At 42.9% G+C, this 12,500-nt stretch overlaps 1 protein-coding gene across 1 annotated transcript in view; it reads left to right on the top strand.

Moving 5' to 3' along the window:
- Positions 1-12,500, top strand: part of LOC128694009 (alpha-(1,6)-fucosyltransferase) — a 33,715-nt gene that overhangs the window by 20,597 nt on the left and 618 nt on the right. Inside the window, exons 7-10 of the mRNA XM_053783977.2 lie at positions 644-817; positions 2,973-3,123; positions 4,767-4,906; positions 8,113-12,500. The exon at positions 8,113-12,500 is cut by the window's right edge and continues 618 nt beyond it. Of these exons, the coding sequence (XP_053639952.2) occupies positions 644-817; positions 2,973-3,123; positions 4,767-4,906; positions 8,113-8,299 (652 nt within the window). The 3' untranslated portion in view covers positions 8,300-12,500. The remainder of the gene's footprint in view (positions 1-643; positions 818-2,972; positions 3,124-4,766; positions 4,907-8,112) is intronic.

Here is a 12,500-nt window from a genome sequence, read left to right as displayed (position 1 = left end):
GTCACTACCAATGTAATGGAAAATTCAAAACACGGTGCCCCATGGCCTGGTGACTAAAGCTTTTGCTTCACACCCCTCAGGGAAGGTTCCTTGATGTTGGTGAGGGGCTCTTGATTTAGGGAATTGGATCTGTGCTCCAATTCCCCGAATTAAGCCTGAATGCCTTCCACATTCCCCCCCCCCAGGCGCTGTATAATTCTACGGGTTTAGCGCTTCCCCTTGATTATAATAATAATTTTGCTTCACACGGCAAGTCTGGATTCGATTCCCAGGGAGGCTAGAAACATTGGGCGTGTTTCTTTACACAGGTTGTCTGTTCTCCATCAGTAAAACGGGTACCTGGGTGTTAGTCGACTGGTGTGGGTCGCATCCTGGGAGAAAACTGACTTAATTTATCCGAAATGCTCTACATAACAAGGGGCTTTCTATATAGTAGTATGTCATTGATGTCAGCTAGGACTGTATACCTTGTACATGTCCTTGTAGAAATGAAGATATTAATTGAGAGCTCATGTACTGACTGTTGGGAGACACAAGATGACACTGACTAAAACGGGCGTGTATATTTCGGTCTTTAACAAAAGACCTCATCGGCGGCTAGTAATAATAATAATAATGTCACATTGCCTTTTGTCGTCAACAGCGTTCACGTGAGACGAACTGATAAAATAAATGAAGCACAGTATTACCAACTGGAGGAGTACATGGAGCAGGTCGAGGAATACTTCGCTGGTCTCCAAGTGTTCAACCCTAACGTGACCCGCAGGATCTACCTGGCCTCAGACGAGCCTCGAGTCTTCGAGGAGGCAAAGAAAAAGTAGGTTGTGCGTGTGTACTCACCTATTTGTGGTTGCAGGGGTCGATTCATAGCTCCTGGCCCCGCCTCTTCACTGATTGCTACTGGGTACTCTCTCTCCCTTTTCCATTAGCTTTATCAAGCCTCGTCTTAACACTATGTATGGTTCCCGCCTCCACTACATCACTTTCTAGGCTGTTCCACTGCCTGACAACTCTATGACTGAAGAAATACTTCCTAATATCCCTTTGACTCGTCTGAGTCTTCAACTTCCAATTGTGACCTCTTGTTTCTGTGTCCCATCTCTGGAACATCCTGTCTTTGTCCACCTTGTCTATTCCGCGCAGTATTTTATGTCGTTATCATGTCTCCCCTGACCCCCCCCTGTCCTCCAGTGTCGTCAGGCCGATTTCCCTTAACCTTTCTTCGTAGGACAATCCCCTTAGCTCTGGGACTAGTCTTGTTGCAAACCTTTGCACTTTCTCTAATTTCTTGACGTGCTTGACCAGGTGTGGATTCCAAACTGGTACTGCATACTCCAGTATGGGCCTGACGTAAATGGTGTACAGAGTCTTGAACGATCCCTTACTGAGGTATCGGAACACTATCCTTAGGTTTTCCAGACGCCCGTACGCTGCAGCAGTTATCTGACTGATGTGCGCCTCAGATGTGCTCGGTGTTATACTCACCCCAAGATCTTTTTACTTGAGTGAGGTTTGCAGTTTTTGGCCACCTAGATTATACTGTGTCTGCGGTCTTCTTTGCCCTTCCCCAATCTTCATAACTTTGCATTTGGCAGGGTTAAATTCAAGGAACCAGTTGCTGGACCAGGCTTGTAGCCTGTCCAGGTCTGTTTGTAGTCCTGCCTGATCCTCGATCGATTTGATTTTCCTCATTAACTTCACATCATCTGCAAACAAGGACACTTCTGAGTCTGTCCCTTCCGTTATGTTATTCACATATACCAAAAACAGCACAGGTCCTAGGACTGACCCCTTTGTAACCCCGCTTGTCACAGGCCCCCACTCCGATACCTCGTCACGTACCATGACTCGTTGCCTCCCTGTCAGGTATTCTCTGATCCATTGCAGTGCCTTACCTGTTATGTGTGCCTGATCCTCTAGGTTTTGCAGCAATCTCTTGTGAGGAACAGTGTCGAAGGCCTTCTTGCAGTCCAAGAAAATGCAGTCTATCCACCCCTCTCTCTCTTGTCTTGTGTCACCTTGTCATAAAACTCCAGTAGGTTTGTGACACAGAATTTTCCTTCCCTGAAACCGTGCTGGTTGTCGATTATACATTTGTTTCTTTCCTGGTGCTCCACTACTCTCCTCCTGATGATTTTCTCCATGGCTTTGCATACTATACACGTTAGTGACACAGGTCTGTAGTTTAATGCCTCATGTGTGTCTCCTTTTTTAAAAATTGGGACCACATTTGCCGTCTTTCATACCTCAGGGAGTTGCCCAGTTTCAATGAATGTGTTGAAGATCTTTGTTAGTGGCACACACAGCATCTCTGCTCCCTCTCTAAGGACCCACGGAGAGATGTCTGGTGCTCCTCACATACCTCTTGGTCGTTTCTTGTGAACTCCCCGTGTGTGTGTGTGTGTGTGTGTGTGTGTGTGTGTGTGTGTGTGTGTGTGTGTGTGTGTGTGTGTGTGTGTGTGTGTGTGTGCGTATATGTGCGCGTTTGCGTGCGTGTTCACCCGCGGGTGGAACGAGGTGTAAATTTTGTCTTGGTTTTCATGCTGTGTATAAATATTTCAAAATGCAATAACGTCCACGTGGGATTCGAACTAACGAGGACATTCTAGAGACCTAAAGGTGCACAATATTTTCCTTATTATCTTCTTGACAATAGATGTTCTGATACACCTTGACGAATAACAGTCAAATAATAAAAATATCTTGCTCCCTTTGTTAATCCCCATTATGTCACCTGGTCTCACTGATCAACAAACAAATACTCACAAGAAATCTGATTTCACTATCCAACAGGTACCTACTGAGGAGACAAAATACGATCCTTTATTGTTTATGACTTGATAAAGCCCACCGTGTGGGCGAAATGTAGTCAATAAAAGATCGCATTATACTGCAACTACTGTACGATAAGTCATCAGATTTTGCTGCTCTACAGGTTCCTATAATAATTCATCTGGTATCACTTCTCACAGATACCCAGAGTACGAGATTCTGTACAATACAAAGAGCATCGAAGTGGTAAGATATGCCAAGCGGTTCACATTAGCTTCGCTGAGAGACCTCGTAGTGGACATCTACTTCTTGTCTCGCACCGATTACATCGTTGTAACTTTATCCTCCAATGTGAGTATTCTTTCATGTGAGGTCTCTTCACTGTAAGGTCTCTTCACTGTGAGTACTCTTATGTGAGTACTTTTTATTGTTAGTGGCATGTGCCAGAGTGCAGTTACATTTAAAACTCTCTCGTTAGTGTAATTAGTTTTGCATTCAACATGCGCAACATAAATCCACTTTCTCATCATGTTATCTTATCCCTGTCCCATCCTGGGACAGGAAGGCTAGCAAAGTGTTTAAGTGACCTGACATTTCAGAGAGGGTGGACGGCTGAGTGAGGTTACCTTTCTTCAGACTTTCAGAACCCTCTCGCGCAACTGACTGGCTCACTCCATGACAGTCTCCTCTTTCTGTATAGCTGCATAGCGAGTGCTCTCATACATACTTCCCCCCAAATTCTATTCACTGTTGTGTTTAACTTGTCTCTCAACTCTCTACATAAATGCAAATAGCCTGAATATACATTCTAGAGGCGGGAATATATGTTAAACCAAAAATTTATCTTTGTGTACACTTTATTCCTCAGTGTTGATAGTCATTGGACTGCTAAAAGTTGGTACGTGGCAAATATAATTTATGTTAAGCGCTAAATCCATGGGGATCATTCAGCGCATGACGTGGAGGCTTGATCCTCCGTCTGCTGAGCGCCAGACAGACGCGCTTCCTATTTGTACTCACCTAGTTGGTACGTGGCAAAGCCGTGTACTACAGGCTATTTGAAAATAATTGTTCTCCTGATAATGAGTACTTATCAGTGTGAGTACTCTTCAGTGTGAGTACTATTCAGGTGAGTACTCATCAGTGTGTGAGGTTTTTAGAATTAAAAATAAGATAAAATAGAAAACGTAATACACATGACATACGAGTACTGTTCAGGTTTTCATAGAAGTCTTTTTATTCCTAATGTGCTTGGCATTTGTGTCTGTGTATGTGTGTCTGTGTATGTGTGTCTGTGTATGTGTGTGGCACCTGACATTAGTCATCTCGAAGGCAGGGTCGTCGAAAAACTGCTGGTTAAGGACACTTTAAGGCGAGGTATCCAGTGCCTCTACAGTCACTCACGACAGAAACGACCACTTGCTTACCTATGCCTTACGACCCATGCGGACGTGGCGCATGCTTTTTAAATGTTTTTATTAATAATTATAATAATAACCTGTGCCGGAAGCAGTTGACTGATCCAGCACTGTCCCTTCATATTTAATCTGAACTCTCTATCCTTCCACGTCCCTTTCCAGGTTTATTTCTACAAGGTAGTAGAGGAACATCACTGCATAAATACTCATACTCATTCTCATTGAGGGCTCATACTCTATATACCTCAAATATACAAACTCTCTAGCCTTCCTGACTCTTCCGCTTTTTCTCTTGTGTACTTGAGGTGCTTGCCATGCGAACTGGTTCTTCAGCACTAATTCCACCAACTCATCCAGCCAAGAGTCAGATTTTTCATATAGGCCTCAATTCGTCCCATCTGTATCCTTGTGGCTAAAAAACTCTCAAGATCAGTTAGCTTAGTTTTGGCTTCGTGGGCTTTCTTTGCTGCTTTGTCGACAGAGGCTACCATGGCCCTGTGTCCTTGTGCAAATGTAACATTGTGCGAGTGTGACCTTGAGTGTATTGTTGTGTGATAAGAGTTTTTTGCGGGACAGATAGGAAGGCTGGCGTACGAAATCATGCAGAGCCTGGCTGTCGACGCCTCTAGCTGCTTCTACTCCCTGGACACCACCTACTACTTCCACTTCCAGCGCCCCAGCTACGTGAGGACCCGTTTCTTCCATCAGCCTGACAGGTAGGAGTCACAGCCTCAACTGGCACTAGTGTGGTGCACCAAACATTGGCATCACTGTGTAGCATTATTGTACTCAATTATATAGGTGTAGGGATCGAATCTCAGCTCCTAGCCCAGTCTCTTTCCTATGTGTGTGTGTGTGTGTGTGTGTGTGTGTGTGTGTGTGTGTGTGTGTGTGTGTGTGTGTGTGTGTGTTGGGATGGCACCATTTTTAATAGCAAAATAGGGTACAACAGCAGTATGCTACTGCAGTTTCCATGTCATATTCCATTACCCACGACGACCTATCCTGTACACAGGAGAAATAAAAAATATGAAGACATCTCCATCATCCCAGAGCGAAGTAAACGTAAATTTTATAAAGGAGAAAGAGAGAAGAGAGAGAGGAGAGAAATTTGGAATATTTAATACGACTAACTACATACATATACTAATAAGCAATAATCGCGAACAAGCGATGCAAGACGCAAAGTAACCACACTAGAAGTTGAGTGGTAGCTCTAGGCCTTTCTTGTTGCAATCAGCACACCTTCAGGAGCTTGCAATATTGCATAAATGAGTAGGAAGCCAAGGTGTATTCGTTCAGGAGAATGACTAGCTAAAGCCATTGTGTATGGGAGGACTAAGTTAATTTCTTTTACCACAGTACCATTCCATTTTTACCTTCTAGGTCAAAAGCAGTAAGATCACAAGAAACCAATGATATGTTAATGTGCAATTTAACCGCAGTAAATGGTAATTAAATTTCAAGCTTTCTCGTGATTTTTCATCACATTCTCATCTATTGAAAATGTGATTAAGAGATCATGAAAGCTACCATTCATTACCATTCACCGTGGTTAAATTGCATATATTTTTTTTTTTTATTATCACACCGGCCGATTCCCACCAAGGCAGGGTGGCCCGAAAAAGAAAAACTTTCACCATCATTCACTCCATCACTGTCTTGCCAGAAGGGTGCTTTACACTACAGTTTTTAAACTGCAACATTAACACCCCTCCTTCAGAGTGCAGGCACTGTACTTCCCATCTCCAGGACTCAAGTCCGGCCTGCCGGTTTCCCTGAATCCCTTCATAAATGTTACTTTGCTCACACTCCAACAGCACGTCAAGTATTAAAAACCATTTGTCTCCATTCACTCCTATCAAACACGCTCACGCATGCCTGCTGGAAGTCCAAGCCCCTCGCACACAAAACCTCCTTTACCCCCTCCCTCCAACCCTTCCTAGGCCGACCCCTACCCCGCCTTCCTTCCACTACAGACTGATACACTCTTGAAGTCATTCTGTTTCGCTCCATTCTCTCTACATGTCCGAACCACCTCAACAACCCTTCCTCAGCCCTCTGGACAACAGTTTTGGTAATCCCGCACCTCCTCCTAACTTCCAAACTACGAATTCTCTGCATTATATTCACACCACACATTGCCCTCAGACATGACATCTCCACTGCCTCCAGCCTTCTCCTCGCTGCAACATTCATCACCCACGCTTCACACCCATATAAGAGCGTTGGTAAAACTATACTCTCATACATTCCCCTCTTTGCCTCCAAGGACAAAGTTCTTTGTCTCCACAGACTCCTAAGTGCACCACTCACTCTTTTTCCCTCATCAATTCTATGATTCACCTCATCTTTCATAGACCCATCCGCTGACACGTCCACTCCCAAATATCTGAATACGTTCACCTCCTCCATACTCTCTCCCTCCAATCTGATATTCAATCTTTCATCACCTAATCTTTTTGTTATCCTCATAACCTTACTCTTTCCTGTATTCACCTTTAATTTTCTTCTTTTGCACACCCTACCAAATTCATCCACCAATCTCTGCAACTTCTCTTCAGAATCTCCCAAGAGCACAGTGTCATCAGCAAAGAGCAGCTGTGACAACTCCCACTTTGTGTGTGATTCTTTATCTTTTAACTCCACGCCTCTTGCCAAGACCCTCGCATTTACTTCTCTTACAACCCCATCTATAAATATATTAAACAACCACGGTGACATCACACATCCTTGTCTAAGGCCTACTTTTACTGGGAAAAAATTCCCCTCTTTCCTACATACTCTAACTTGAGCCTCACTATCCTCGTAAAAACTCTTCACTGCTTTCAGTAACCTACCTCCTACACCATACACTTGCAACATCTGCCACATTGCCCCCCTATCCACCCTGTCATACGCCTTTTCCAAATCCATAAATGCCACAAAGACCTCTTTAGCCTTATCTAAATACTGTTCACTTATATGTTTCACTGTAAACACCTGGTCCACACACCCCCTACCTTTCCTAAAGCCTCCTTGTTCATCTGCTATCCTATTCTCCGTCTTACTCTTAATTCTTTCAATTATAACTCTACCATACACTTTACCAGGTACACTCAACAGACTTATCCCCCTATAATTTTTGCACTCTCTTTTATCCCCTTTGCCTTTATACAAAGGAACTATGCATGCTCTCTGCCAATCCCTAGGTACCTTACCCTCTTCCATACATTTATTAAATAATTGCACCAACCACTCCAAAACTATATCCCCACCTGCTTTTAACATTTCTATCTTTATCCCATCAATCCCGGCTGCCTTACCCCCTTTCATTTTACCTACTGCCTCACGAACTTCCCCCACACTCACAACTGACTCTTCCTCACTCCTACAAGATTGCATATATATATATATATATATATATATATATATATATATATATATATATATATATATATATATATATTCTCTCTTAACAAGTCGGCCGTCTCCCACCGAGGCAGGGTGACCCAAAAAAAGAAAGAAAATCCCCAAAAAGAAAATACTTTCATCATCATTCAACACTTTCACCACACTCACACATTATCACTGTTTTTGCAGAGGTGCTCAGAATACAGCAGTCCAGAAGCATACACATATAAAGATACACAACATATCCCTCCAAACTGCCAATATCCCAAACCCCTCCTTTAAAGTGCAGGCATTGTACTTCCCATTTCCAGGACTCAAGTCCGACTATATGAAAATAACCGGTTTCCCTGAATCCCTTCACTAAATATTACCCTGCTCACACTCCAACAGATATATATATATATATATATATATATACATATATATATATATATATATATATATATATATATATATAATGTGTGTGTGTATTAGCGTTTTATTAATAAAAGTTTAAAAACATCTTGCCTATCTCGGTTTCCAACGCTAGGGAGACGATCATACATCGAGGAGAAAAACTGCAGATGCGTTCCTGGTACAGCGACTTCCGCAAGGGTCTCAGCGCTCCCTTGGGAGAAAAGGCAGTGGAGCTGCCTTACTACAAGCTGGAGCCTATAGTCGATATTATCAATGTGCCATCCTACTCTTATCTGGATAACCAGCCGGAGGTGGAGTAATCTCCAGGAGCTGCTGCTTACCATCACATGGCTCTCCAACATGTCCTCAACACCATTTCTCCAACATCCGTCCACTAATGTCCTTCCTCCAGCACCTGTACTCTACTGCCTGCCCTTCACCACCTGATCCCCCCAACACATGTCCTCCAACACCTGTCCTCCAACACCTCCATCTGCATTGATAATTAATTATGATTTTAAATGTACGGTATATATGACCTGACCTAATGTGACCTGCGTGTGTCATGCTTCACCATATCTGTTAACGTATTCTCATGGGTAAACAGGTATCTGTGCCGTGGAATTTCTATTTAATATGAAAATAAGCAAGTTGGATGTACGTGTGTGTGTGTGTGTGTGTGTGTGTGTGTGTGTGTGTGTGTGTGTGTGTGTGTGTGTGTGTGTGTGTTAGGGCTACCTTCTACTTGCAGTCCACCTGAAGGGCATTCCGGGAATCAGCGCCCCCGCGGCTCGGTCCATGACCAGGACTCCCTGTGGATCAGAGCCTGATCAACGAGGCTGTTACTGCTGGCCGCACGTAGTCCAACGTACTAACCACAGCCCGGCTGATCCGGCACTGACTTTAGTTATCTGTCCAGCTCCCTCTTGAAGACAACCAGGGGCCTATTGGTAATTTTCCTTACGGCTGGTGGGAGGCTACTGAACAGTCTTGAGCCCCGGACACTTATTGGAGCTGCTTAGTGTACCACTGGCGCCCCTACTTTTCACTGGGGGTATGTTGCATGTTGCCAAGTCTTTTGCTTTCGTAGGGAGTGAGTTCTTTGTGCAGATTAGGGACCAGTCACTCCAGGATCTTCCAGTGAGTACAAATCAAGTGCTTCCAGACGTTCCCAGTAATTCAGGTGTTTGATGGAACTTATATATGCAGTAAATGGGGATGTTAATGTACAGCAGTATTCCAGCCTAGAGAGAACAAATGATTTAAAAAGGATCATCATTGGCTTGGCATCTCTTGTCCTGAATGTTCTCATTATCCATCCTATCAGTTTCCTCGCAGATGTGATAGTGGCATTGTTGTGATCCTTGAAGGTGAGATCTTCGGACATTACCACACCCAGGTCCTTCACAATACTTTTCCGCTCTGTTGTGTAATTAGAGTTTGTAGTATACTCAGTCCTAGCTATTATTTCTTCCAGTTTTCCATTGCGGAGTAGTTGGAATTTGTCTTCATTGAACATCATATTCTTCTCCGTTGCCCATTAGAAAACTTGGTTTATATCTTCTTGGAGATTTGCCGTGTCCTCGATGGATGACTCTCATGCAGATCCTAGTATCGTCTGCGAAGGATGATACGGTGCTATGGTTTACATCTCTGTCTATGTCTGATGTGAGGATGAGGAACAGGATAGTGGCGAGTAGAACTCTGTGTTCGACTGGTTAGAAAGTTGAAGATCCATCTGCCTACTTTGTCAGTTATCCCATTAGCACGCATTTTGTGTGCTATTACACCATGATCGCACTTGTCAAAGGCTTTTGCAAAGTCTGTATATACTACATCTGCATTCTGTTTGTTTTCCAGTGCATCCAAGACCATATCATATTGGTCCAGCAGTTGCGAGAGGCAGGAGCGACCTGCTCTGAACCCATGTTGCCCTGGATTGTGCATTTTTTGGGAGTCCGCGTGGTTTGCAATTCTGCCTCTTAGAACTCTTTCAAGGATTTTTATGATGTGGGATGTTAAAGATATTGGTCTACAGTTCTTAGCTATTGCTTTGCTGCCACCTTTATGGAATGGGGCTATTTTCGTTGTTTTTAGTTACTGTGAAATCTCGTCTGTGTCTCTGCTCTTTCTCCATAGGATACGTAGGGCCCGTGAGAGGGGTTTCTTAATGAGCACAAAGTTCCATGAGTCTGGGTCTTGGGCTGAGTGCATGGGCATGTTGTCGATGGCTTTCTCATAGTCTAGTGGAGTTAGGGTTATGCCAGAAATTTGGCATACGTTGACAGGGTTTTGAGGCTCATGAAAAAATTGTTTGGATTATCTATCTTTAGACCGATTAGTGGCTAGCTGAACACAGAGTCATATTTAGATTTCAGTATCTCACTCATTTCTTTGTTGTCATCTATGTAGGATCCGTCTTGTCTGAGCAGGGACCCTATACTAGATGTGGTTTATGCCTTGTTTTTGGCATGTAAAAAGAAATATTTCGAATTTCTTTCAATTTCACTAAACGCTTTTAGCTCCTCTTTTCTCTCCTGGATGCTGTATAAGTCCTTTAACTTAAGCTCAAAATTTTCCACTTCCCTGGTTAGCGCTTCCTTCCGTGTTTCGGAGAATCTGGCATTCTTGAAGAGCTCAGTGATACTTCGCCTTCTCCTGTAAAGGGAGCGTCTCTCCAGTTTACTTCTCTTATTTTTTCTTAGGGGAATATGCCTTGAACATACTTCAGATACCGGAAAGTTGATATTTTCAAGGCACTGGCTAGGGTCCATGAAGTTGAATTTGGTAAAGGAACCCTCATAGCTGTATGCATTTTGCTGATCAGGACTCCTGTGCATGTAAGTCGGGACTTCGATTAAAATGTGATCAGAATTAGTTGTTTTTTATATTATGTTTTTTTTACCAGGTCCTCATTACTTATGTTATTCAGTCATGTATGTGTGAGACTTTTCATCTGAGCTGCCTCTAGGGATTATTTCTGCTACAACATTATTTGCTACATTCTTCCATTTTGTATGTCTTTGATTGAAGTCACCAAGCAGCAAGATGTTTGGGGATGGGGTTGGAAAGTTTTCCAGACAGTAATCAGTTTTCGATAGCTGTTCCTTGAACTGTTGGGAAGTTGCATCTGGTGGCTTATATACAAGCACAATGACTAAGTTTTGGTTCTCGATTTTTATTGTTAGAACTTCAATGACATCATTTGTGGTGTTTAGTATCTCCGTGCGAATGAGCGACTCTTTGACATTCTGGTCAACTCCCCCTTGTTGCCTGTTCTTTCTGTCGCATCTGAAAAGGTTGTATCCATATTTCACTGCCAAAGTAATCTTTTGCGTGGGTCTCTGTGAAGGCTGCATACATTGAATTTGACTCCCCTAGAAGTCCCCTGATTTATATTTGCTATACAAGGCCTTAAGGCTCTGTATATTAGCAAATATGAATGAGGTGTTGCATGTTTGTTGGGGGGATTTTGCTGTTGGTATCAGTAGTTGTGAGTCTGGAGAGACCACTGTCTGTGCCTCCAGTCCAACAAGGCTCCAAGGTGGTGAACTTTTTTGGTTTTCTTTCCATTTTCTTTCTTCGTTTCCTACCACTAAAAAATCACTTGGAGTGGAGTTGTAACTACTGTAACTATTATGATTTGTTTTACGGGGTGTGTACCTCCTGGTCCTTTTGAAGTTGTATGCGGGGAAGATGGTGTTGTAACATTGTTTTTTTAAGGACTGAAGAGTGGTACATCTCAGGGTGGAAGAATTTGCAAGAGGTAGAACGACACACTCCTTTAGACAGGAGGTCGCGGCATATTTTGGGATGCTCAAAGCTGCATGTCCCATTTGTTTTCCCCGATATTCCATGCTTACAGATGCCCCAAACATAGAATTTGCATCATTTTGCTTTTGGCTGGATACAGTTCGTACTGGATGTATTCCCAGTCTGTGCAGAACCTAGAACTGGACTACAGTCCTCCATAGCCAAGCCAGAAACGCCACCATTTGTTTTCAGGGGGCCAACATTTTTCCCGGAAGAGGACTTCTCTACTACATCTGTACTAGGGGCTATGGAGTGTTTATGATGGATGAATGCTTACGTATTTTTATTCAGTCGCTAATTGCATTAACATACCCTACTTTATTTTCCACAATTTTCCATTTACATTTTAATGAGAGTCGCTGAGATATATTTTTATATTGTGTAAAGAGATATTATATACCAACATGTCTGTTGTTTTGACAGTTTATTGGGTACTGCTTGTCTAGCTTTCCATGACGTAAAGAAATCATCGCGCCATACAAGCTGACGAGGTCAGTGTAAGTTGCACATAGTATGAGTCTTGTAAATGTCAGGGTATTTTATCCACAGTGGTATGTTACAAATCATTCTTGTAACATACCCTGACTTTCCTCGGTGTAAATAAAGCATTACCACTTTTTTTTTGCGTATGACCTAATTCTTGTCTGCTTAAATAACTCATAACGATTGTGAAATGATATTAACATGTAAATAGTTCATTACCAATAT

Source organism: Cherax quadricarinatus, chromosome 33, assembly GCF_038502225.1.
Source record: "Cherax quadricarinatus isolate ZL_2023a chromosome 33, ASM3850222v1, whole genome shotgun sequence".
NCBI lineage: Eukaryota > Metazoa > Arthropoda > Malacostraca > Decapoda > Parastacidae > Cherax > Cherax quadricarinatus.
This window is presented reverse-complemented; position numbering and strand designations above follow the sequence as displayed.